This window comes from Phalacrocorax aristotelis, chromosome 1, assembly GCF_949628215.1.
Source record: "Phalacrocorax aristotelis chromosome 1, bGulAri2.1, whole genome shotgun sequence".
Classification (NCBI taxonomy): domain Eukaryota; kingdom Metazoa; phylum Chordata; class Aves; order Suliformes; family Phalacrocoracidae; genus Phalacrocorax; species Phalacrocorax aristotelis.
In genome coordinates, this window is record NC_134276.1 from 204,959,463 (window position 1) to 204,981,138 (window position 21,676).

At 42.5% G+C, this 21,676-nt stretch overlaps 2 protein-coding genes across 6 annotated transcripts in view; one reads left to right on the top strand and one right to left on the bottom strand.

Annotated features, from left to right (window-relative positions):
• DNAJC2 (DnaJ heat shock protein family (Hsp40) member C2) overlaps positions 1-10,567 on the top strand; it is a 17,256-nt gene extending 6,689 nt beyond the window's left edge. For both annotated transcript variants that reach the window (XM_075081433.1, XM_075081432.1), the window contains exons 6-17: positions 1,090-1,170; positions 1,904-1,969; positions 3,669-3,760; positions 3,863-3,984; positions 4,855-5,004; positions 5,302-5,390; positions 5,477-5,546; positions 7,123-7,307; positions 8,064-8,164; positions 8,956-9,063; positions 9,802-9,956; positions 10,447-10,567. In XM_075081433.1, the coding sequence (XP_074937534.1) occupies positions 1,090-1,170; positions 1,904-1,969; positions 3,669-3,760; positions 3,863-3,984; positions 4,855-5,004; positions 5,302-5,390; positions 5,477-5,546; positions 7,123-7,307; positions 8,064-8,164; positions 8,956-9,063; positions 9,802-9,956; positions 10,447-10,521 (1,294 nt within the window). In that variant the 3' untranslated portion in view covers positions 10,522-10,567. The remainder of the gene's footprint in view (positions 1-1,089; positions 1,171-1,903; positions 1,970-3,668; positions 3,761-3,862; positions 3,985-4,854; positions 5,005-5,301; positions 5,391-5,476; positions 5,547-7,122; positions 7,308-8,063; positions 8,165-8,955; positions 9,064-9,801; positions 9,957-10,446) is intronic.
• On the bottom strand, positions 10,519-20,721 carry PMPCB (peptidase, mitochondrial processing subunit beta). Of its 4 annotated transcripts, none has more exons than XM_075081435.1 (13): positions 20,328-20,721; positions 17,403-17,543; positions 16,988-17,074; positions 16,385-16,514; positions 15,793-15,991; positions 15,044-15,123; positions 14,341-14,453; positions 13,523-13,666; positions 12,796-12,956; positions 11,351-11,436; positions 11,186-11,274; positions 10,898-10,973; positions 10,519-10,804 (listed from the first exon to the last, which is right to left on the bottom strand). In XM_075081435.1, exons 1-13 carry the CDS (start codon positions 20,415-20,417, stop codon positions 10,740-10,742), a joined length of 1,461 nt encoding a protein of 486 aa, XP_074937536.1. In that variant the 5' UTR covers positions 20,418-20,721; the 3' UTR covers positions 10,519-10,739. The 4 variants fall into 4 exon arrangements, with proteins under 4 accessions (XP_074937536.1, XP_074937535.1, XP_074937538.1 ...); XM_075081434.1 differs by having other exon boundaries at positions 12,796-12,959; positions 20,328-20,480; XM_075081437.1 differs by lacking the exon at positions 16,988-17,074 and having other exon boundaries at positions 20,328-20,480.
• Positions 20,722-21,676: the final 955 nt, after the last annotated feature.

Consider the following 21,676-nt stretch of genomic DNA (forward strand, 5'->3'; position numbering starts at 1 on the left):
GTGAAACAGGGCATTCTCCATTATTCCATATTAAAATAATCTGAAGTGTCACACTGGTGGCATTGAGTTTTACCCATGAGATTTTAAAAATAAAATTTAAAAGTTTGTTTTCAGCTCCATATTATTTACTGTCCTTGTTGCACAACACATTGTTTCATCTTCAAATTACTTACTATAACAAGTGTGTGTATGCTACCGACTAAAAATTCCTTTTTCTGTGATTTTCTTATGGGGGTGAGACATTGACAGAAGACAGTAGTTATGTTTCACAATTTAGCTGGTTAAAAGAGAAGATAAATGTAACTACCGTAACTACCAATATTTGGTGGTTCTCTCTTAAGGTGTGTGACACTTTTTCTGCATTTGATTCATGCTTGCCAATTAACTTTGTGTTAAGGCTGTCACTATAGAAGTCTACTTCGCTTTTTACCTGTATGAAAGAAGTCTTTTGTCGCGTGAGGCACTTTACAACATATTCTGAACAACCCGCTGATTATTTAAAGTAGATTTATTGAATCTTTTACTGAGTATTCGAGCACCTCAGACCCAGATCTATGGTTGTCAGATGGGTTGTTCCCTTCTCAGTTTGGAAACGGATGCTGTGTCGTGGAGTAACAAATTCTAGAGCCTATGGAAGGTTTCCCTCTTTGTAGGGAAAAAAGGGCATGGAGGCAGATCATGCATCATTCCTTCGTACTCCATTAGAATACATGGGAAACGTCCTGTAGCCTACTACAGAGCCGAGTTATTCACAGAGCACCTTCTTTCTGCTTTCTGTAAGCTTCTCCAATGGAGACTGTGTGTGGAGAATTGAACATCTTCAAAGATAACTTGTGCTCTATCAGGTCTCCTTGCAAGCATGCCAAACTTGGGCAGGAGGAGTTTGCTTTTCTGGAGGAGCTCCCCAGAAAAGGCCCATCTGGAGGATGTTTAGAAGGAACTCTCTTGTTCTTGTCCTCTTCCCTGGTGCCTCTCTGTGTTGGAAGGAGGGAGCCTCTGATTTGGTATTTTGATTCTGTACCTAAGAAGTGCCATGTTATGAAGTAAGATTATATATGTCATTTCTTCAATATATCCATTTATTTTCAGGTGGTCAAATAAGAAAAATGTTCCTAAACTTGGGGACATGAACTCATCATTTGAAGAGGTAGACGCATTCTATTCATTTTGGTAAGTTAGCTGGTACCTCCGTTTCTAGTCACAGTGTTCAAGCTGTGCGATATAAAGGGCTTGCAGACTCTTTTGCACGTAGGTTGTTGGCTGTGGTCTGTTCTGACCTAGTGGTGTCACAAAATTACCCCACAGCTGTTTGGTGCCTTCCACGAACTGAGCTGGCTTTCTCCTAGCTAATGCATCCACGTTGTGAATTCACAGTTAGAGCAGGAGCTTCTAACAGTTCTGTGACCACAGTGGCTGCAAACCGAGTTGACCCACAGACTAGAGGTGGGATTCATCTCACCCAGCTTGTGTTTTCAGTGGAGGTGCCTACTAGGTATTGAAGCTCCCCTAGTTAAAGGAGGTCTCTCTAGTCTAATAAAGTCAGTAGAGTTTATGGCTTGACTCATCTGCTAAATGTGGATGCTTACATAAAGATTAAACTAAATTTCTCTCTGAACTCTACAGACTGCACTACATCTCCACCACTGTAGACATTTAGAGATGGTGAGGCTGGTACCTTCCTGAAATACACTCTGTCCTACAGTGCAGATAGATGTAAACTGTTACTTTCAATAGCATCTTGCATTTTGACTTAATACGGTGGAATCATTGTAGGTGCAGTATAGTTGTAAATTATGTATTATTAACTGTAAATAACAGTATAATTGCCTACAAAAACTTAATAGTAAAAAAGGTAAATTATTTGTAATAGTTTTGCTGATTTCTTATTTATTTTTTACTTTAGGTATAATTTTGATTCCTGGAGAGAGTTTTCCTATTTAGACGAAGAGGAAAAAGAAAAAGCAGAATGGTATGTAATTAAAAATAATTTGACAGGAGACCAAGAGATAGAGCAAAATTTTCCAACTTTCTGTTAGACTGTAAGTCATAGGAAGAATGGTAGCCTAAGACCAAATTCCACTCTTCCAGCTTAGCAGTCAGTCACTGACTTGAACTGGACTGACTGTGGGCGCCTCTTTGCCTTATTTGCATAATTGGAACAGTTCTTGCTTGCATCACAGAGATGTTTCTGAGGTGGTTTGAAACATGTGTTCGTTTATGTTCAGACTTGCAGTTCCAGCAAGTCCCAAACCCAGGTTGAACCTGGAGCCGGCACAGAGTGGATGAGTAAGCAGGTATCTTTTCTCTCTCTCCAACTCTTTATTAAACTGTACTGAGACAAGTGATACTTTCTAGAATGTAGAAAGAATAGTTCTGATGGCTTGATGTTAATAAAAATTGTGTATTTGTTGATGTAGTGATAGTGGCTGAATTACTCGGAACATGTTGCCATTGGAAAATATGCTCTATTTTTCTCCTTCCTACAGTTATAAACACAAAATGTTGATGTTAGAGCATCGAACCATTTAGTCTAGCACTTATTTCACAGGACACAACCTTTTACTTAGTCATCCTTGTATAACTGTAACTGGCACTGTATGAACCTCCTCTTCCAAGTTTGAATAGAAATCGATTTTGTAGTTAGATTCAGTGGTTAGCTTGCTTTGTGGCTAAAAACTGTGCTGTATTTAGGCTGTAGCTAGGCACTTGTTCTTCGTCTCTTATGCCTTTTCCCGCTATTAAATTTTTTGAGCTTCTCTGGACCCAGTGTTCTCTCTCCTGTGAAGTTTCTCTGAAGGCACTGTAATCAATTCCATATCACTTGTATTTCTGATAAATTACACAGATTGAGCCCTAGCCTCTTCAATTATTTGTGTAGCAATTTTTTGTCGTTCTTCCTGTCGTTTGTCTCCTTTTAAAAAAAAAAAAAAAGCATTTCAGTGAGTGGTACACAGTATGCTCTACTTCAGAGAGAGAACTGTTCCAGCTTCTGTTCAGATGGTCATGATTCTTGTTATCCCTTCTTGACATTGCTTGTGTTTTAAACTTTCAGTCTACTTGTAGTAGTTTCCTCCTCTGTTTTGGGGATCATCTTGTCTGTTCTGAGGAATATTGTTCTGCATTTGGTTGTGTGGATGAGGATATAGACCCCCACTAAAAATTTGCCTTTCTTGACAGCACTGACAAATACTTTGAGATTATTCAGTCAGCCAATTTTTAATCTATTTAACCTGAGCTGTATTTTACTGGAGTAAATCCAGTGTGATTTCAGTGGAGTGTCATGGTACTTCAAACAGTGATCTTTCTGTGCAGGTGATCTATGTTCTGTAAAATGGAGATAATTTACATTGATTATATTGCTGCTTTTTAATTAAATTATATTGCAGTGTTTCAGTTGTTTTGCTTGGATTTAATGTTAGGTTAACAAGTGGATTGCATTGTAAAAATGAAGTCCATGATCTCATTCCCTGCAATGACAGAGGGGCAGCTTGTTTTGTCAGGTGTTTTGAAGGTTTATGTAATTGTGTAATTTGAAGTCTGGTTTTTGAGGTATTCGGAGAAGAACATCTGTGTGGGGAAACTTTTTTTAAAAAAGTTTGTCGTTGAATTTCTAACAGGCTGACACTGTAGAGTATTAGCACTGAACTAACTGTGCTTTCCCTTTTTAGTCGAGATGAAAGGAGGTGGATTGAAAAGCAGAACAGAGCTGCCAGAGCATTGAGAAAAAAAGAAGAAATGAACAGAATTAGGACACTTGTTGGTGAGCATGCAAACTGCTGGGTTTTTAAAGAGATTTGTTAACTAACAGTGGAAACCTCCTCCTGTTTTTCTTCTGTACATGATGCATCCTTTCTTCTGCCAGATAATGCATACAGCTGTGATCCTAGGATAAAGAAATTTAAGGAGGAAGAAAAGGCAAAGAAAGAAGCAGAGAAGAAAGCAAAGGTAGAAGCAAAACGAAAAGAACAGGAGGCAAAAGAAAAAGTAAGTTAACTACTTCATTTGGGATGAAAAGCCCTGGTTCATTCACACCTGATCCATGGCTTCAGCGTCTAGGTGTGTCAGAAAGCTACTGTTAGAATTATATTGGGGTTTAAAGACGTGTTTGTTGTCTTTGATCCCTGTGTGACAGGCAGTGCAAGACTGACAGCCTTTTGAGAATAACATGAAAACAAGGAGCACTGAACTGGAACAAAAAACCTTCTAAAATTGTGTTCTGTTGTTGCATACACTTCCTCTGGTTTAGAGGCAGTCGCTAAGTTCTGTGGCCTACCTCCCTTTTTCATAAAATGGATACAGCCGTTTGCCGTGTGCGTACAGTCTGAGAGTGGCTGGTTGATATGAAACACTGAGGTGACATATTTGATTAATATCAACAGTTTGGGAAAGGTGGCTCTGAAAAAAATACCAGGAATGAAAGGGAACTGTAAGGTGCTAAAAAGTGACTTAAAGGACAATTCTGGAGCACTGCAAGATATTATGTTAGTAACGATGCAGGAGAAATATTGGACCACTGCATTTTTCCAAGCTTATACTCTTGGGGCAGGCATAGGAAATCTCATACAGTTTTGTATCTTCCTTGTAAAGGAAGTCAGGATTTATAAACTAGAGGTCCTCACAGTGAGTATGTGAATTAATGCCAACTGGTATATCCTTCATCACCTCCCTCAGAATTCTTGGAAAACCAAACATTAAAGTACTGGGGGGGGGGGGGGGGGGGGGGCCGGGACACGACACCAACCAAAAAACCAAAACCACCACCAAACCCAGAAACAGCACATTTTAATACTGAATGACCCAATAACAGTGTGACTTTGAGGTTTTTTGGTCTGTTTTTTTTCTTTTTGATTGCAGCAAAGACAAGCAGAATTAGAAGCAGCACGGATAGCAAAAGAAAAGGAAGAAGAAGAAGTCAGGCAACAAGCATTAGTAGCAAAAAGGGAAAAAGAGATACAGAAAAAAGCAATCAAGAAAGAAAGGCAAAAACTGAGAACGACATGCAAGGTATTTGAATATTATTACAGTGAAATACAAGTTACATCAGTGGTATTACTGTGTTGGCTTAGATCAGACCCTATCACATGCTTGTTCTTATGGCTGGAGATGGGTACAGAAAGTGGGTTTACTAAAAAGCAAAATACTAAAACACACACTTATCGTATGGTTTTGAGCTATGAGTAAAGCTGACCAAATAGGTCCAAAAACAACAGTGGCTGAAGAATGCTGTGTGTTAAGCCTTTGTCTGAAGGAACAGGACAATCAAGTTCAAGAACTTTGTAGAACATGTATTTCTGCTTCCAGAACTGGAATTACTTTTCTGATAATGAGGCAGATTGTGTTAAAATGATGGAGGAGGTGGAAAAGCTTTGTGATCGTCTTGAGCTAGCAAGGTAAGTCTTCCTGCTGCTGAATTCTGCTCGCTTTGATACCCATCTTTCTACTAGCTATCCGTTGTAACTTAATAATTTATTTTTAGTCTGCAATGCTTGAATGAAGCACTTACATCCACAACAAGGGAAGGAGGAAAGGCGGCTGTAGTAAAACAGGTAATTATGCTGAGCGTCAAATCAAAATAACAGAATAACTTGATTTGTGAAATCTACATGACTGAATTGAAGTAAGATAACGACATAGCTGCTGTGGAATCCCGCCTGTTAGACCTGAGTTTCAAAGTCCCCAGGCAGACGTGATCTGCTCCATTTTACATAGTGCAGTTCATGGCTGGTGAAAGGCCAGCTGAGAAAAAATATACACCTTTTTAATTAGTAAAGGACACAAAACCTACCATTAGTACACTATACAGAAACAGTAGAGGAATTTAATTTTGCCCAGCAATGGGTAGCAGTTACCTGGAGGAGTAGGAGAGCAGTCTTAATCTATTCTGTTACTCAAGAAAAATCCTAGTCTAGGATCTGTGACCTGGGGCCAGATCCACATAAGGACTTCAGTAGGTACAGCCTGCAGCATTTGAAGGGCCAGTGGGTTGGATACCAAAGTATGAGAAAAGCAAGACACTTGTGATCCAGATATACAAAACTCAGCAAGGATCTGCCTAAATCTGGCAGCAGGGAAAAGCCATTTGTACTAATAAGGCACATCCTGCAGTGAGAACTTTCTCTCATGTGCTTTGCATTCACAGCTGTGAACTTTCTTTCCTGCCAGGAAAGATGATCTGTCCCCATCCCAGGGGCAGGTTTACTCATCAGACAACTTAAGACTCAAATCCCTCATGTTCTACAATCTCCCAGTCTCCAGGAGGGTGTTCCAAACACAGGACAGTCACCTTTCTGTTTCTGTGTTAAAACTGTTCCACTTTTGCATTAATAAAAAATATCTGTCAGATAACTTCCCTTTTCCCAGGAAGATTTTTATTATGAGATAGACAGCAAGAAACCTATTTTGAGCATCCTGCCAACAGGTGCAAGTGCATAGCTTTTTTTGTATTGCCAAGACTGGACTGGGCATACTCAGAAGCAAATATGTTAAAGATACATCACACCACAGTCTCAAGACGTGATTACAGTTCACAGAGATGTGTGATGGATAACTTAAGTTCTGCGGAATTGCTTGCTAACAAACTACACATGGCCATCTAACCCTTAGTTACTAAGTGAACTGAAGTCTGGGTTGTTGCAGTTAATGCTACCTTAGTGCAACCATAGTAACTGAGAATTTCTGGCATAACCAGGCTCAGGTAGCAGTTAAATTGGAAAATTTGGGAATCAGCATATCTACATGGATGTTTAACTGCCCTGACTAGTCACTTTAGGTTCCTAATACTTTTGTGGATCTGTCCCTATAAGTCAGGGGTTAGTCTGGACATACACACTGAATTCAGAGGTTTTGCCTTAATCCTGGGAGTGTTCATTTAATTTCCTAGTGAACTTGTGATGGCTTCTTGCTGTAGCTCCTAATCTGGGATGGCCAAATTTACACAGGGGATGAGGGGAAATAATGCTGGAGCAGATGAGCTCCTCCATTTCCTTATGTGTAATGTACAGAACAGAAACTAAGGAAAACTCAAGGCTCAAAGCAATTCCAGACAGAGGGGTTGTGTCACCGTAAAACATAAAAAAAAAACCCCACCAAACAAATAAATAATGCTTGTTTACAATCCTCCAGATAGAAGAAATAAATGAACAAATAAGGCGAGAGAAAGAAGAGGCAGAAGCTCGTATGCGCCAAGCAACAAAGAGTTCAGAAAAGTCAACCACTGGTGGTGGAGGGGGAAGCAAAAATTGGCCAGAAGACGATTTACAGTTGTTAATTAAAGCTGTGAACCTCTTCCCAGCAGGGACTAACTCAAGGTACTTCTCAGGTTTGGTGTTAAAAGCTCTACAAACAATTTTTAATAACAAGCATAATACAGCTTGTTTTCAGACCATCTTAAGTATGATGTCAGTATAAGGGCTCCCTAAACTTCTTCCTTTTCCTTGACTGCTGAGCAGCCTGTGGTTTGTCTTCTCTTAGTACAATGTTCTACATGTCCTGGAGTTAACTCTGGCCCCGTATCTTGTTTCCCCCCAGACTTGGGACTCAGTCCATCAGCAGTATTGAGCCAAGGTGCACATTTGCACAGGGCTTACTACAGGATAGGCTCCAGTCATTAAAGCAGAGAACAGAACTGGAACAGTGACTAGGATGGAGCTGGGTAGGAATACAAGCATGTAAGCTACTTCCAGTAGCTCCGCAATGAATGTGAGGCTGGTTTCTCCTCTACACAGTAGGATGAAAGCAGCCACAGATAGGAATTAAGCGCCCTAGCTCTCTTTAGGGGAGAGCCGGGGGAAAGCTGAGCTTCACAGAAAGCAGCGCTGGCAGTCCTCCTTCTGTATCAGAAGCCATATGTCAGCTCACCTAAGCTAACTAAATTATTAGCAGGAACTTGTTCAGTTAGTGACTGAAAGCTTTCCAGGATAGCTACCATGACAGTTTATATGCATTAAAGTATTATTAGACTGACTTAGGAGTTTATATAAATGTGTACCAGAGCTTGTAAGTAACTTGTATGAAGGTAAGCTATTATCTGATATGCTGGTTTACCCTTTCTGTTCTTGTTTCAGGTGGGAAGTTATTGCCAATTACATGAACTTGCACTCTACTACTGGAATAAAACGAACAGCAAAAGATGTCATCAATAAAGCAAAGAGCCTCCAAAAGCTTGGTATCTATATTATTTTTGTAATAATATGGTCTACATGCTTCTCTTCAGCTTGATTTTTCTTTGAGTGGCGTTATGTTTCTATTATGAGAAAATCCTCTCTGTGTAACCTCAGTATATCCCCAAAAGAAATATAGTTCAGATGGCAGATTTAGAGGAGCATTTATGTGACTCGGTATTTTCAGCCTAATAGCTATTGCATAAGTCACCACCTCATGAGTGAATCTCAGGAATTCTTTTAATCTAACTTGATATGCAGATGTCAAGACGACAGGCATTGCCTAGGCTTCTCTACACTCAGAAACAAACTGGCCTCTGAAAAAGCTCTCTACAAAGTAAGGCATCTAGAAAAATGAAATTCATGAAGCTACAGAGGTACTTCAGAAAGATGAATGGGATTCATCAGCAGACTCGGACACCTGAATTCATGTGGCTCACCTGCTCTTGTTGTAAATGGAGCCTAGAGAGCTGGGATACTGAGAGGAGGCTCTTGAGCAAGTTCTTAATGAAAATCAAAAGCCTCAAAAAAAAAAAAAACCCAAAGTTTAAGAAATTTTTCCATTCCAATACATGCACAAGAAGGACCCAGGCTTTGCTGGTGTTCCTGACTGCCCCTCAGACACACTGGTACTCTGGGTAATATGCAATTAAGCTCTTTACCATCATTTTAAAGTAAATAAGAATTAGGTCTTTTGATTCTGTGATTATTAGTTTACAATAATTGCTACACGATGTTTTTATCCAGCTTTAATTTTGTTGCAATAATTATTCTATTCAATGTCTGTTGCTCATAGACCCTCATCAAAAAGATGATATAAACAAGAAAGCGTTTGACAAATTTAAAAAAGAACACGGTGTGGTGCCTCAGATGGACAGTGCTGCCCCCTCGGAACGATTTGAAGGTAAAGGTGAAAAGGGAGCCCTCCTTGCAAAGTTGTCTCCCCTGTGCATCTTAGTACAAAAGTAATCCAGAACGTGAGTGAGTTTGTAAGCAAGTCCTAGGTGGCAAGAAGGTGATCCAGGCTCTGTTAGTGGATTTGAGGGTTTCTGGAACACTCGGTACAAACGACAGTTTAACTACATAGTGACAATTTGAAGTCCTTCCTGGTGAGGCAACAGGTGAAGTCTGATGCTGAGATTACCTGTTCCTCAGAGGGGTGCTACATTTTCGATAAGAGTAGGCCTGAGGGGATGTGCTTGAGATCCAGCATCACCCTGCAGTTAAGCTTTGGTCTCCTGTTAAACCCCAAACACCAAATTTTGCACGCACTTGCAGGAGGCTTTGTTTCCCTACAAAGTGTTCCTTACTGAAATGCAAAAGAAAAAGCTACATTGCTGCCCTAGCACTGTGGCTTCAAGGGTGGCTAGTGATCTGACACCCAGCTGACAACAAAAGATGTTACCTTCTAACTTCTCTGTCCTTTAGTTAAGCACCCCAAGGGACCTTGTCCAGTCAGTTTCAGGGTTGGATCTTTTTTGGCTTTCAGGTTTTTAGTACTGGGTAGCCCTTAGGTCAGACTAGTTCTATCACAAAACTGCAAGGATAATAAATCAACTATAATAGACTTTAACATTTAATAAGGAGTCCGTGAGAAACTTAGAAAATATGGTATTTTCTTAATTTTTGCATTTAAAAACAGGATCAGCTTTAGATTTGTCCCCTTGGACTACAGAAGAACAAAAGCTTTTAGAACAAGCACTGAAGACTTATCCTGTAAATACTCCTGAAAGATGGGAGAAAATAGCAGCAGCTGTTCCAGGCCGGTCAAAAAAAGACTGCATGAAGCGATATAAGGTACCTCACCTCCTTCTAGTACTGTAATTAGACCAGGTCTTATTAGAATCCTTTGCTTTTACTCTTGCTTTCCCTGCCAGAGACAGTATCTGACAAGAGCAAACTAGCACAAGATGGAGCCTTATGGAGAAACTTTTTTTGTGTGTGTGTAACTCAACCCCAAAAGAGCAGTAAGGACTAAGCTTTCCTCAGTGAAAGTAGCAGCTCTGGAAGCTGGGAAGGGAAGTCTGTCTCATGAAATCTGCCTTACAATTTCACAGCAAGCTCTTGTAGATGGTAAAGTTCCTCCTACAGGGACAGTAGATGAGCACTGATCTTCCATTAATTTATTTGTTTCTAAGAAAAGTTGTTTTAGGGTATTAAACTGTAGATTTCTCACTAGTTCTCAACATAGAGTGTTTCAGGCTGCATATATGTAGTGTTTGAAACCACAGCATTGTTAACAAGTTCCACATTTAGATAAGTATCCTTTTTTCCCCCAACCCTCCAGGAACTCGTTGAAATGGTCAAGGCCAAGAAAGCTGCTCAAGAACAAGTGATGAATGCTACTAAAGTCAAGAAATGACTCTTACTGACAATCTTTGTTTTATAATAAAAATGCAAATACTGTACATGTTTTCATTCCTTAATTATACAGATACACAGGACTGGCTGGTTCTTGAGTTTTAATCTTCTCAAATGCACTTCTCCAACTCTAAAGCTTTCAACAGGGGTGTAGTAGGTTTTTTCTCTTTTTGTTTTGCTTTTTAAAAGCTCAAGCATACTGAAAGTTCTTATTATTCACTACTCACAAAGCCAATACATGCCACTGCAGATTTTTTTATACTCTGGAAGTTGTTCAACTGGACCTGGAAGTTAAAGAAAGTTGGCCATGACACATGCTAAACTGATACCAATTGGCATGGAGGGGGTATGGGAGGGCAGGGAAACATACAACGTACCCACAGCAGCAACTGCAGGATGCTTATCACAGATGTACTTTGCGCAAACTTCTCTAATAGTCTGGGCATCAATAGCCTAAAAAGGGTAAAGAGACATCTGTTACCAATCCCATCTAAAAAAGTGTTAAGAGCCAGTGATCTTGATTTTGTATAACCCAGGGGAAAAGGCAACAAAACAGTTGCAAGTTTTCTCAGTTGGAAACAGTCTGACTTTGGTATTGTTATTTCCCATAACAATTAAATCCCTTGAGGACTGAATTTAAAAGTTGCAACATGACTGCCACTTACCTCAATCCGTGCCTCAAGTTCTGGAATTGGGATTCGGCGCTTATAACACAGCATTTGTCTTCCAATGTCTTCACAGATTGGTGTGGACCCTGAAATAGGGGAAAATATGCTTCAGTTATCAGCACACAACTCCACTAAGAATAAAATGCTCTCGTTAAGTCTCACCATCAAGTTGTAGCAGCATATTGGTCTTCAGTAGATTTTTTGCTCGAGCTACTTCATTTTCTGTAACACTTGTGCAAAGTCTTGTCCTGAAAAATAGTTTCAATCCAAAGGCATTAAATAGTGGTAACCTGTAGCACACAAGATTGCCTGTGATGAAGAGGTGCATATACATTAGTACACCCACCAGGCATGTCTTTTCCATAGATGGAGCCGGTAGGAGAATTTGGTGTGGAAACAAGCCACAGGATGCAAAGGAGCAGCACAAGAGTAGGGTTTTTTGGAAGCATATCAATATACCCAAGAGCAAGTTTTTCCCCTTAGAAGAGCTGTATTTCATTTTATTAAAGGAATATTTTGAGCCAAGTGTAGTCCATACTTGCTCTCTGGAGAATAGCTGTTGCTCAGATAGTGGGAGCCAAACAATTAGAGGTAATTAGCCCAGAAAGCAATCCATTATGTCCTGGCTCTCGGTGAGATGATGATTCACCACACTGCTTAAGGAACATTTCACTAGGACAGGGGGATGCATTATGTATCTTAACATATCCTTGTCACAGGAATGGTTCATATCTTTGCCGGTGCCAAGCTGCAGCAAATGGACAGCTAAAATGACACCATTTTTCTCCACAAGTCCTTTACAAAGACCTCACAGAATAATGGTATATGAGAAGCAATCTACCTGATTACAGAAACTCATTTTCAAGTTTTCTTTCAACTTCTGTTTCAACTTCACCCACTTCAAATCAGTGCTCTTAAATCACATATGTGATTTGTTTCTAATCACGTCTGCAGTTCAAACATGAGTTGCACCTATGGACATCTTTTCGATTTAGATGTAAGCCTTAGATGAATTAATATTATCTAGAATCACAGGCTTCAAAATTCCATATATAAGAGCTCACCTACCTTACATTTCATTTCCCCATGTACTCACTAAAGCTCTACATACCACTACAAACTGGATAACTACTAACAGTGTTAGTAGGTCACTGCATATTTGTTATTCTCATTCATGAATATTTACTCTTTCAGTTGGCAACCATGCAGTTCCTGGGCACAGTATACTGACTTAATAGTATTCTGAAAGGTCTGACACATTTTCATAACTCCTGCTGCTTGCAAGTCAAAAGAAAACAAAACAAAAAACACTGCCTTATTTTCTTGTACAAGAAATGCTATTATATTAACTACAGTTACTATTTATTCTTCCAGGGCAGAAAAAGAAAACCAAACGTAAATCTTAAGCTATTCACTCCAAGTAAGGCTGCCAGAAACTGGCTGTTGGGACTCTGCATTGAACATCAAAGTTTAGAACCTGAGGCATTTGTTTCTTCCAGGCAAGCCAAAGCAGAGAAACAAAAATATTCTCTTTAAATGATTGCTATTTTTAAAATTGTATTCCTCCCCTGAAAATACTCCTTTTAGAGGAACAGTTGTTAGCTTACCATTCTGTCTGAACAAAGTGCACCATGTCCTGTATAGTGGATGGCTCACAGACCATATAGATTCCCCACAGCCCTGTATCAGTGTAGCAGGTGTTGAAGGACTGGAAACTGTGACACAGGTTACCGTGGCAGGCAATCTGAGCAAGTTTACTGGATAAATTCTGCTAAGGCAAAAGAAAAATATGAAGTTTTTTGAAAGCCTACTAGTCACCTCCATGGTCTCCTGTTTTCATTTCAATGACAGAACTTGCAGTAGTATTACAGGCTCCAGCAGAAGCTACAAGGTTAATGATCAGCTCTTCATCTCAACAGTTTCTTTCCTTGCACACAATCTCACATTTCCAAGTAACAGCCCAGATTTAAGCCAAAATCAGAAAGCTACTTAGGTTCAAGAAAGGGACAGTTACTGATACCCACAGGTTCTGATGACATACAGGTATGAAACATCCTACTTTCCACGAGGGCTGGCAGACCTCATGTCACCTCTACTTTGGTGGCTTAGAACCACTTCCTAAGATTTTCCTAGATCTTGGGCAACAAATTCTGTCAGACTCACGACTGGATCCTTCTCCCACTCCAAAAACGGGCCATCAGAAATAGCCATGAAGTAGCAGTACCGCCATCAGATAGGTTTGAATGGGTCTGTACTGGCAGTACCCGAGTCAGAGAGATCTCACCAGCCCACCAGCCTCACTGAGAGCAGGAAGGTGCTTGCAGGTTCACTCACCATGCCTCCTCCAAAGGAACGATCCCAGTTACCTATCAGAGTATTCGCTACCATAAGTGGGATTGTATCTGGGTGCGACCAGCCAGCTGCTTCAACAGCTATCGCAATGTGTGCCAAGGGCATCTTGTCATCTCTAATACGAATCTGAGGGAACATAACAAAAGCAGCTGTAGTACAACCTGTACACGGTAATGTGTATGGCAATTTAAATATCAGGAAACAGACATTTCCATCATATCTGGATCATAAAGTATGCACAGAGAGAACCAAAAATTAAAGCATATGAAGCTTTATTTAACATAGGCCTTAACAAGTCTTCCCTGTGGCAATCTCAGAGCACACTGCCAACAGCAAGCCTAATGCCAGGATGCCAGGTACACAGGGCATTACAAGTCATTTTAAGACAAACCACAGCAGAGAAAGCTGGTGACTTTTTCAAAACCTGGACAGAGCTGGAAGCAGAACACAGATGTCTTGGTTCTCTGCCATACCCTTTAAATTAGCGATTCCCAACAAGTGGAAATGCTCCAACGCTGTAGGCAAAGGGACAAAAGGAAAGCAGCAGCAGGGGTAAGGGAGATATTCCTCCAGCAACTGATGATGAGGCAGAAAAAGTGGCAGCAGTAAGGCTTGTCCAAGAAAGGTTGAGAAGTACTGCTTTGGAAAGCAGCTGCTCCACTGTCTTCACTGGGGGCAAGAAACCTTTTAACCTGCTGAGTCTGTGGCTGGGAAGCCATCTCTCCTCAGCAGAGAGCGTGTCAGTTGTGCTCACAGGGTATGATCAAAAGGCCAGTGCAAAAAGCCATCTAACAGTTTACCTCACTGCCTGTGAATCTACAAGGTGGCAGGGGTGGCAGTCCTCCTTCCGGAGCAGATGGCAAGTTACCGAAGTGGCACTTTGCTAGGTCAAGTAGCTCATCATGAGAGACCCCTGAACAAAGATATTTCACATACTTCGTAATTTAAATTGCTGTGCAGTTTAAAGACTCAGCCAAGCAATAATTTATTGTTCCCCACCTTTAATGCCACACTTTCAGATTCCTCACATCTCCCCATTATACAAAGCAAGATCATCATTATTGCCCTCCTTAATTCTCTTCAATAGCCTTCTATTAGTATTACACCAAATCAAGCTGTTTGCTCTCAATTTCAAGCCACAATGTTATTTCTCCTTCCCGACTTTCCTTGCCACTCCCCTTTGCACACTGAACCCTTTCTAGGCCCCTCTTTTCCTGCCCACATGAAAGAACGACCTTGGCATCCAATGTACTTCTAGTTACTGGTTTAAGAATGTTTCTGGAATGTTACTATTCTGGAATATTATTATTCTGGAAAAGGAAACAAATGTTCAAAGGGTATGAAGGCACAAAACACTCAGGGCTAACAATGAATTTCCAGAACCTACTGAACAACAGGTAATTCAGCGTGCTCTTCCCAGAAACTCAGCATGTTCGTCCCAGAAACAAGACCATGGTTTTAAGCACAGTTTCACATGAGCCAGGGTGGATATCTCATACTAACCTCCAGCAGCAGCCAGGACCATTCTGGGTCCTTTGTAATGTGTTGTTATGTATTCCACTAAGTCGTTACGGTTTATGGATCTAGAAACAGTGAAGCAAACATCGCTACTGTGTCAGTACAGTTTATTACAGTGAGAAGAGCTAAATGTATAGAACTATACAATACAACATAATTTTAAGTTCTACCAATGCATAGAGCTGTGCATAGAGGCAGAAAGATAAAACAAAGGTGACTTCCTAAAAAGAAAATAGGAACTTGACACATTTTGCCTTTCAAAGCTCTGCTAGCTTCCTGAGAAGGAATAAGAATTACAACTCAGTCAGGTGGAGACAGGATCCACTGATGATCTCATGCCAATTTGAAAACAGCACTTTTAGCAGTCTCCTGGTCTGCACTGGTACAAATGCTGCAAGAGCAGTGCAGACACAGTTGTATTTACAATAATGCCCAACACCTGATGAATGGGAAAAAGGAGCATTTCCAATTTTGTGTCAGATGAATTTTACAAACAGGAGAAAAATATAGCAAATAATGAAGACACGCAGTGGACATCTGAAGTTCACGTACCCTTTGATGCCTGCATACAGGGGAATTGAGGCAATAAGGGAATTCTTACTATTATGTCCAGTGCAATTTCAGCTACCTTCCAGATAAAAACAAAAACTGATGCTGTTCCCTACAGCTTCAGATGAGTCTTTTCAATATGTAAGTTACCACACAATTAAAGACAGCCACAAATTTGGACATACTTGATGTTTTCAGTGGGTCCTAAAATTGTCCGTCCTAGGGCTGTCTTCTGATAGGCTGTAGCATGGAGGTAATCAAAGACAACTTCTTGCAAATTGGTTTCAACCTCTTGCATCTCTCGAAGTATAACTCCTCGCTCACGCTCAATCTCTGCTTCTCCCAGGGTACTGTTCTGAATTATGTCAGCAAGAATTTCCACAGCTAATTGAAAACAGAGGTGGGAATGCAAAGCGTAATTTCAGACTACCAGAAAAATCTAGTTCCAAAAGTAAAACCCACCCCAAAGATCAAGTGGCTCAAAATTTGCTAATAAGATTAACCAGGGGACAAAATACTTGGCTCTGCAGAAAGGGAGAAGTCCAAGAGGTATTTTTGGGGGGGAATCTAGAGACAAAAATGTTTCAAATACCAGTTTCCCTGCTCGCACTCTCCTCTCCAAACATGCATTCTCACATTCCTGTGAAGTTCAAGAAAGGACTTTTCACCCAGGAAGGAAGGGACTGTTACACTGCAAAAGCATCATTCTGTGTTTCTCATCAGGAGCGCCATAAGCACTTCATTTTTTGCTGCTTTTCTGATTAATGAAAGCATTACCTCTTGGTAAGTCTTTTGAAAAAGCCTTTGCATAATACACGGTTTGTTCTCTGGATGTATACGCATTCAGATGAGCTCCCATGTTCTCAATCTCTAGTTCAAGGTCTAACTGAGATCTCTTTTTTGTTCCCTGAAATAAAACAATATGGAAATCAAATTAGACCCTTTAATTTACCCACTCATCATTACTACTTCTTGTCTGGAAAAGTCAAGGGCAAGAGAAAGTGTCTTCTGGAAGGAAAACTGGCATACTGATCTCTCCAAGCTTGAAAGTCAGATATAAATCCTACTGTGCTCCCACACAAAAATAAAAAGCTGGCAAACAATGGACTATGTGTCTTCTAAGACTATTACAAGAAGTTAAAGGTGAGTTAAAATTAGACCCGTGTTACTAATCTATAGTTGTGTGTCAGAATCACAGAACTGGGACTTTAGCTCTGTTTTCTGATGGAAACCATAGTCTTAAATTGTCCACTTTTTCTCCGCCCTACCTTGATTTGGAAAACCTATTTCTAGAATTCTGACAAAGTTCTTATCATTGATCTTTAAAGATAAAAAACTTATAAATCCATTGTAAACCTCTGCATCAATACTGAAACTCACCTTGAAAGCCATATGCTCAAGGAAGTGAGCAGTTCCATTGTTCTTCTCATTTTCATACCTGCTTCCAGCATCAATCCAAAGTCCAACCTCATGGGGGGGGGGTGGAGGAGAAAAAAGTTATTTTACCAGCTAACAATGCAGCTTTGCTGGTTTTATGTATGAACTACACTTGGATCTTCAAGACCAATTTTAAATGGCTTTTCCCTTAAACAAAGCAGGTTTTCAAGAAAAATTAAGTTTTGATCTTCACAAAAAAATCTAATCACAAATCACTTACAAAAGCCTTAATACTTCTACTGACTAGCTTAAGTTTCAAGAACAACTGTTAATAAATATTGAAAGAATGCATTTTAGTTCCACAAGGAAATGAACACACATGAACAGTCACCAAAAAAACCCTTTACAGGTTACCTACTGTGCATGTTGAGAGTCCAGAGTCTTCAGAAGCTACTTGCAAGCCGTTTTCCAGAGGACTCACCCTAGTTTCAGGAACATTTAAGATTACTTCTGTTGCTGCTTTGGAAGCTCTGAGCCTGCCTGTTCCAACATGAACACACTGTAAGGAAAAAGCATCAGTCACACTCGGATTGTCAAATTATATCCTAGTATGCTCTGCTGAAAAATATATTCCTGAATATCAATATTAAACTTTGTGGATCTTTTTTAAAGCATGCATTTAAACAGAAAAAATTCAGCACTGATTTATTCACCACTACTTCACATCAGGGATGCATTAACCTGACTCAGAAGAAAAATGTGAAGCATGTCCAGAGAAAGGCAACGAAGCCGGTGAAAGGTCTGGAACACAAGTCCTATGAGGAGAGGTTGAGGGAACTGGGGTTGTTTAGTCTGGAGAAAAGGAGACTCAGGGGAGACCTTATCGCTCTCTACAACTACACAGAAGGAGGTTGTAGCGAGGTGGGTGTTGGTCTCTTCTCCCAAGTTAACAAGCAGAAATGGTCTCAGGTTGCACCAGGGGAGGTTTAGATTGGATATTAGCAAAGATTTCTTCACTGAAAGGGTTGTCAAGCATTGGAACACGTTGCCCAGGGAAGTGGTTGAGGAGGTATTTCATGGTATCCCTGGAGGTATTTAGAAGACATGTAGATGTGGTGCTTAGGGACACGGTTTATTGGTGGACTTGGCAGTGTTAGGTTAACGGTTGAACTTGATGATCCTAAAGGTCTTTTCCAACCTGAACAATTCTATGACATGATCTGACAGAAAAAGCATGTTACTATCATCAGCCAGCCACCCCGAGAGCCACACTAGTTTCCCAGTTCTATCATCAAGAGCCTGCAGGATCTTGAATATATCACTTAAGATCCAGAATTCTTTTGGGTACCTGCTGTCTAAAGTGAAGGGAGATAAAGTCTGAGGGCCTCTGTCCAGGACTGCAAGTCACAGTCACCCATTGTTCAGAACAGGGACAGATATTGAAATGGCCACCTTTTATACAATAATCTGGCAGTTAAAGGACATTAAATCAGAATGGGGTAGAAAAGAAGGGAAGATGGAGGTTAAAAAATCATTAAATCAGAATGGGGTAGAAAAGAAGGGAAGATGGAGGTTAAAAAATCATTAAATCAGAATGGGGTAGAAAAGAAGGGAAGACGGAGGTTAAAAAATAAAAGGTTTATTGCACTTTTTCAACATCAAGAAATTTAAGTATGTATCCCAAATGCATGCTTTGAGCAATAAGTGATTCCAAAATTTTTAAATATATCAAATAAACAAAAGATTTCTCTCACCATGTGACTGCCCTAAACATTAAAGTACAAAATCCAGCTCTCATCTGCTCTCCTCCTGGAATACCAATAGGTTGGATCTCTCAAAATTCATGTATTTTAGGATCATAGCACAATTCAAGTTTGAAGGGACCTCAGGAGGTCTCTAGTCCAACCTCATGCTACAAGCAGGATCAGCTGTGGGGTCAGAATAGTTTGCCCAGGATGGTGAGAAACTGCACAGCCCCTCTGGGCAGCCTGCTCCACTGCTTGACTGCCTCATGGGAGAAAAAGCTTTTCATATGTCCGTTTTGCCTCTCTTATTTCAGCTTATGCCCATTGCTCCCTCATTCTGCCACCATGTCACACTGTGAAGAGCCTGACTCTGTCTTCCTGACAACCTTCTCACAACTAGCAAGTTGCTGTTAGGTCCAACCAAAGGTGTGTCTTCTCTGGGCTGAGCAAGTCCCAGACCCTCAGCCTCTCCTCATAGGGCACATCCTCCAGCCCACAAACATCTTGCTGGCCCTCTGCTGAACACACTCCAGTTCACTAACATCCTCCTTACACTGAGGAGCCCAAAACCAGCTGTCATACTCTAACCACCTGACAAGGGCAAACTGATCACTTCCTTTGATCTACAGCCGTGCTCCTGTTTGTTCAGCCCAGGCTGCTGCTGGCCTGCTCAGCTGCCAGACACACAGCTTGCCCTCACGCTGGCTGCTGTCCTCTGTAGTCCCAGGCCTCTTCCATAGCTGCTCCCCTGACACTCAGACCCTGACCCGGGTTGTTGCAAGGGCTCATTTTCACTGCTAGTCTGCATTACAGGGAAAGAAAAAAACTGTTTTTGAAAATAAAATCTCCCTCTCCTGTTTTCAGGCAGAAAAGCTTAGGTTCTAAACTGGGAGGCTGGGGAAAAGGACAGAAGGGGAGTGCTCTGGGATCAGGGCCTCCGGGCAACCCCCAGCCAACCACGGGAGTGAACTAGGGTTTGTCTTTCTCCGAGCTCCCCTGGGGTGAGCACGACAGGCCCTGGCCGGGCTGGAGACTGCTGCCGCCCCTCCCCGAGGCATCACGCCCCATCCTCACACTGCACCGCTCCGCTCCCGGAAGCCGCACCAGTGCCGAGCCTCGGCACAGCGCAGCGGGGGGACGATGTGGGGTGACAGCGGCCCCAGGAGCTGGCTGCAAACCCCGGGCCCTGCGGCACCGTGGCTCGTCCCTAGATCGCCGCGTCCCGCCGAGGGGTGGCCGCCGCCTTCCCTTAGCCGGGTAGAGACTACAACTGCCGCCATGCACCGCGGCGTGCACCGCGCCGCCGGCCCCCCCTCACCCCCACCCCATGGCGGCAGCTCGGGCTCCCCGCAGCCCCCATCCCATCCCATCCCTTCCCATCCCATCCCATCCCATCCCATCCCTTCCCATCCCATCCCTTCCCATCCCATCCCTTCCCATCCCATCCCTTCCCATCCCATCCCTTCCCATCCCATCCCTTCCCATCCCATCCCTTCCCATCCCTTCCCATCCCTTCCCATCCCTTCCCATCCCTTCCCATCCCTTCCCATCCCTTCCCATCCCTTCCCATCCCTTCCCATCCCTTCCCCGCCACATACCCGGCCCCCCGAGCCGGACACTCGCGCCAGGCGAGTAGACCAAGGCAGGAATAGCCGCCGTGCCGCTAAACGAGCCGCAGGCGCTGCCATCTTGACGAGTGGGTGGGCGGGGCGATGCTGACTTCCGGCGCGCTGCGCGCAGGCGCAGAGACGATGCCGCGCCGCTACGTTCTTCCCGCTTCAGGGCGGGCGGCTCCCGGCGGTCCCCCCCCAGCCCCGGCGCTGACCCTGGAGCTGCCCACTGGCCGCTGCCCCCTGAGGAAAAGGCGTCACCAGCCGCCGCGGTAGCCTCTCCTCCGGAGCGCCTTGCGGTGCTGCCGCTGTCCGAGGCCTCGGGAGGGGGTTGACCCGTCGGTGGAGAAACACCGGGGCCTTGGCCAAGCTTCAGCGGCGTGGGCGGGCCCAGCAGTGGGAGCGAGGCCCCGAACCTGGTCGGGGCTGTGGAAAGTTCATATTCCTCACAAACCGCTGCTCCCCCTGTAACTCGTGTTTTCAGTGAGGTGCTCCAACAAACCACAGTCAAACCGAGGTATTCCGGAGCTGGCTAATTATAAACTGCAAAACAGGTCTAGGTTTTAATCACCCTGCTGTCCGAACTGCTCCCGGGAATGCTGCAATTCAGCAAAGCCAGCTTTCCTCTCAATAAACCATTATTGCCAGTTTCAGTAACCACGAAGTCCTGCATTTCTTCAGTCAGTTTGTGAATGGCTGCGGGCAGAGCTGCTCACCCACTGAGGCTCTTTTGGCCGTGTGTTTTCACGCAGTGCTGAAATAGGGTATTTTGGCACTGGTAGTTGAGGGCACCGTGCTTCCTGTGAGACAGAACCACCCCAACTGGGGAAATCACGAGACTGAAACAAGACAATAATCTAAAATCTTGTTTTAAGAAGCATTCTGAGCACCTGCAACGCATCTAAGAGACTGGGCTGTTAGGGGTAGGAAGGCTTCATCCACACCAGTAAATTCAATGCTCCACTGCAGCCAGCTGGCAGGGAACTGCCCGTGCCAACTTTGGGGAACTCCCTCAGCTCCCAGCACAGGATGGCCCTGTGCAAACCACTGGGAACAGTCCCTCCCAGCTGCCAGGGGCTGGGAAAGGCTTGCAGGAATGGTGCTTGATGAAAGCCAAATTTGGGCTGGCAAAAGTTCTGGCAAGATACCAGTACAGGCAACTTCCTTTCGGTGCCAAAGATTCCTGAGCATGTTTGGAGTGTGTGGCTGTAGATAAATAGGTATAGACATGCAGAAAACAGAGCTGTCAGTTTTTACTTCCTGTTCAAAATTTTTACTTTTTTTCCTGGAGTTAGAAGCTTTTCACTTGGCTAATGAAGTATTATCTCAAAAATGAG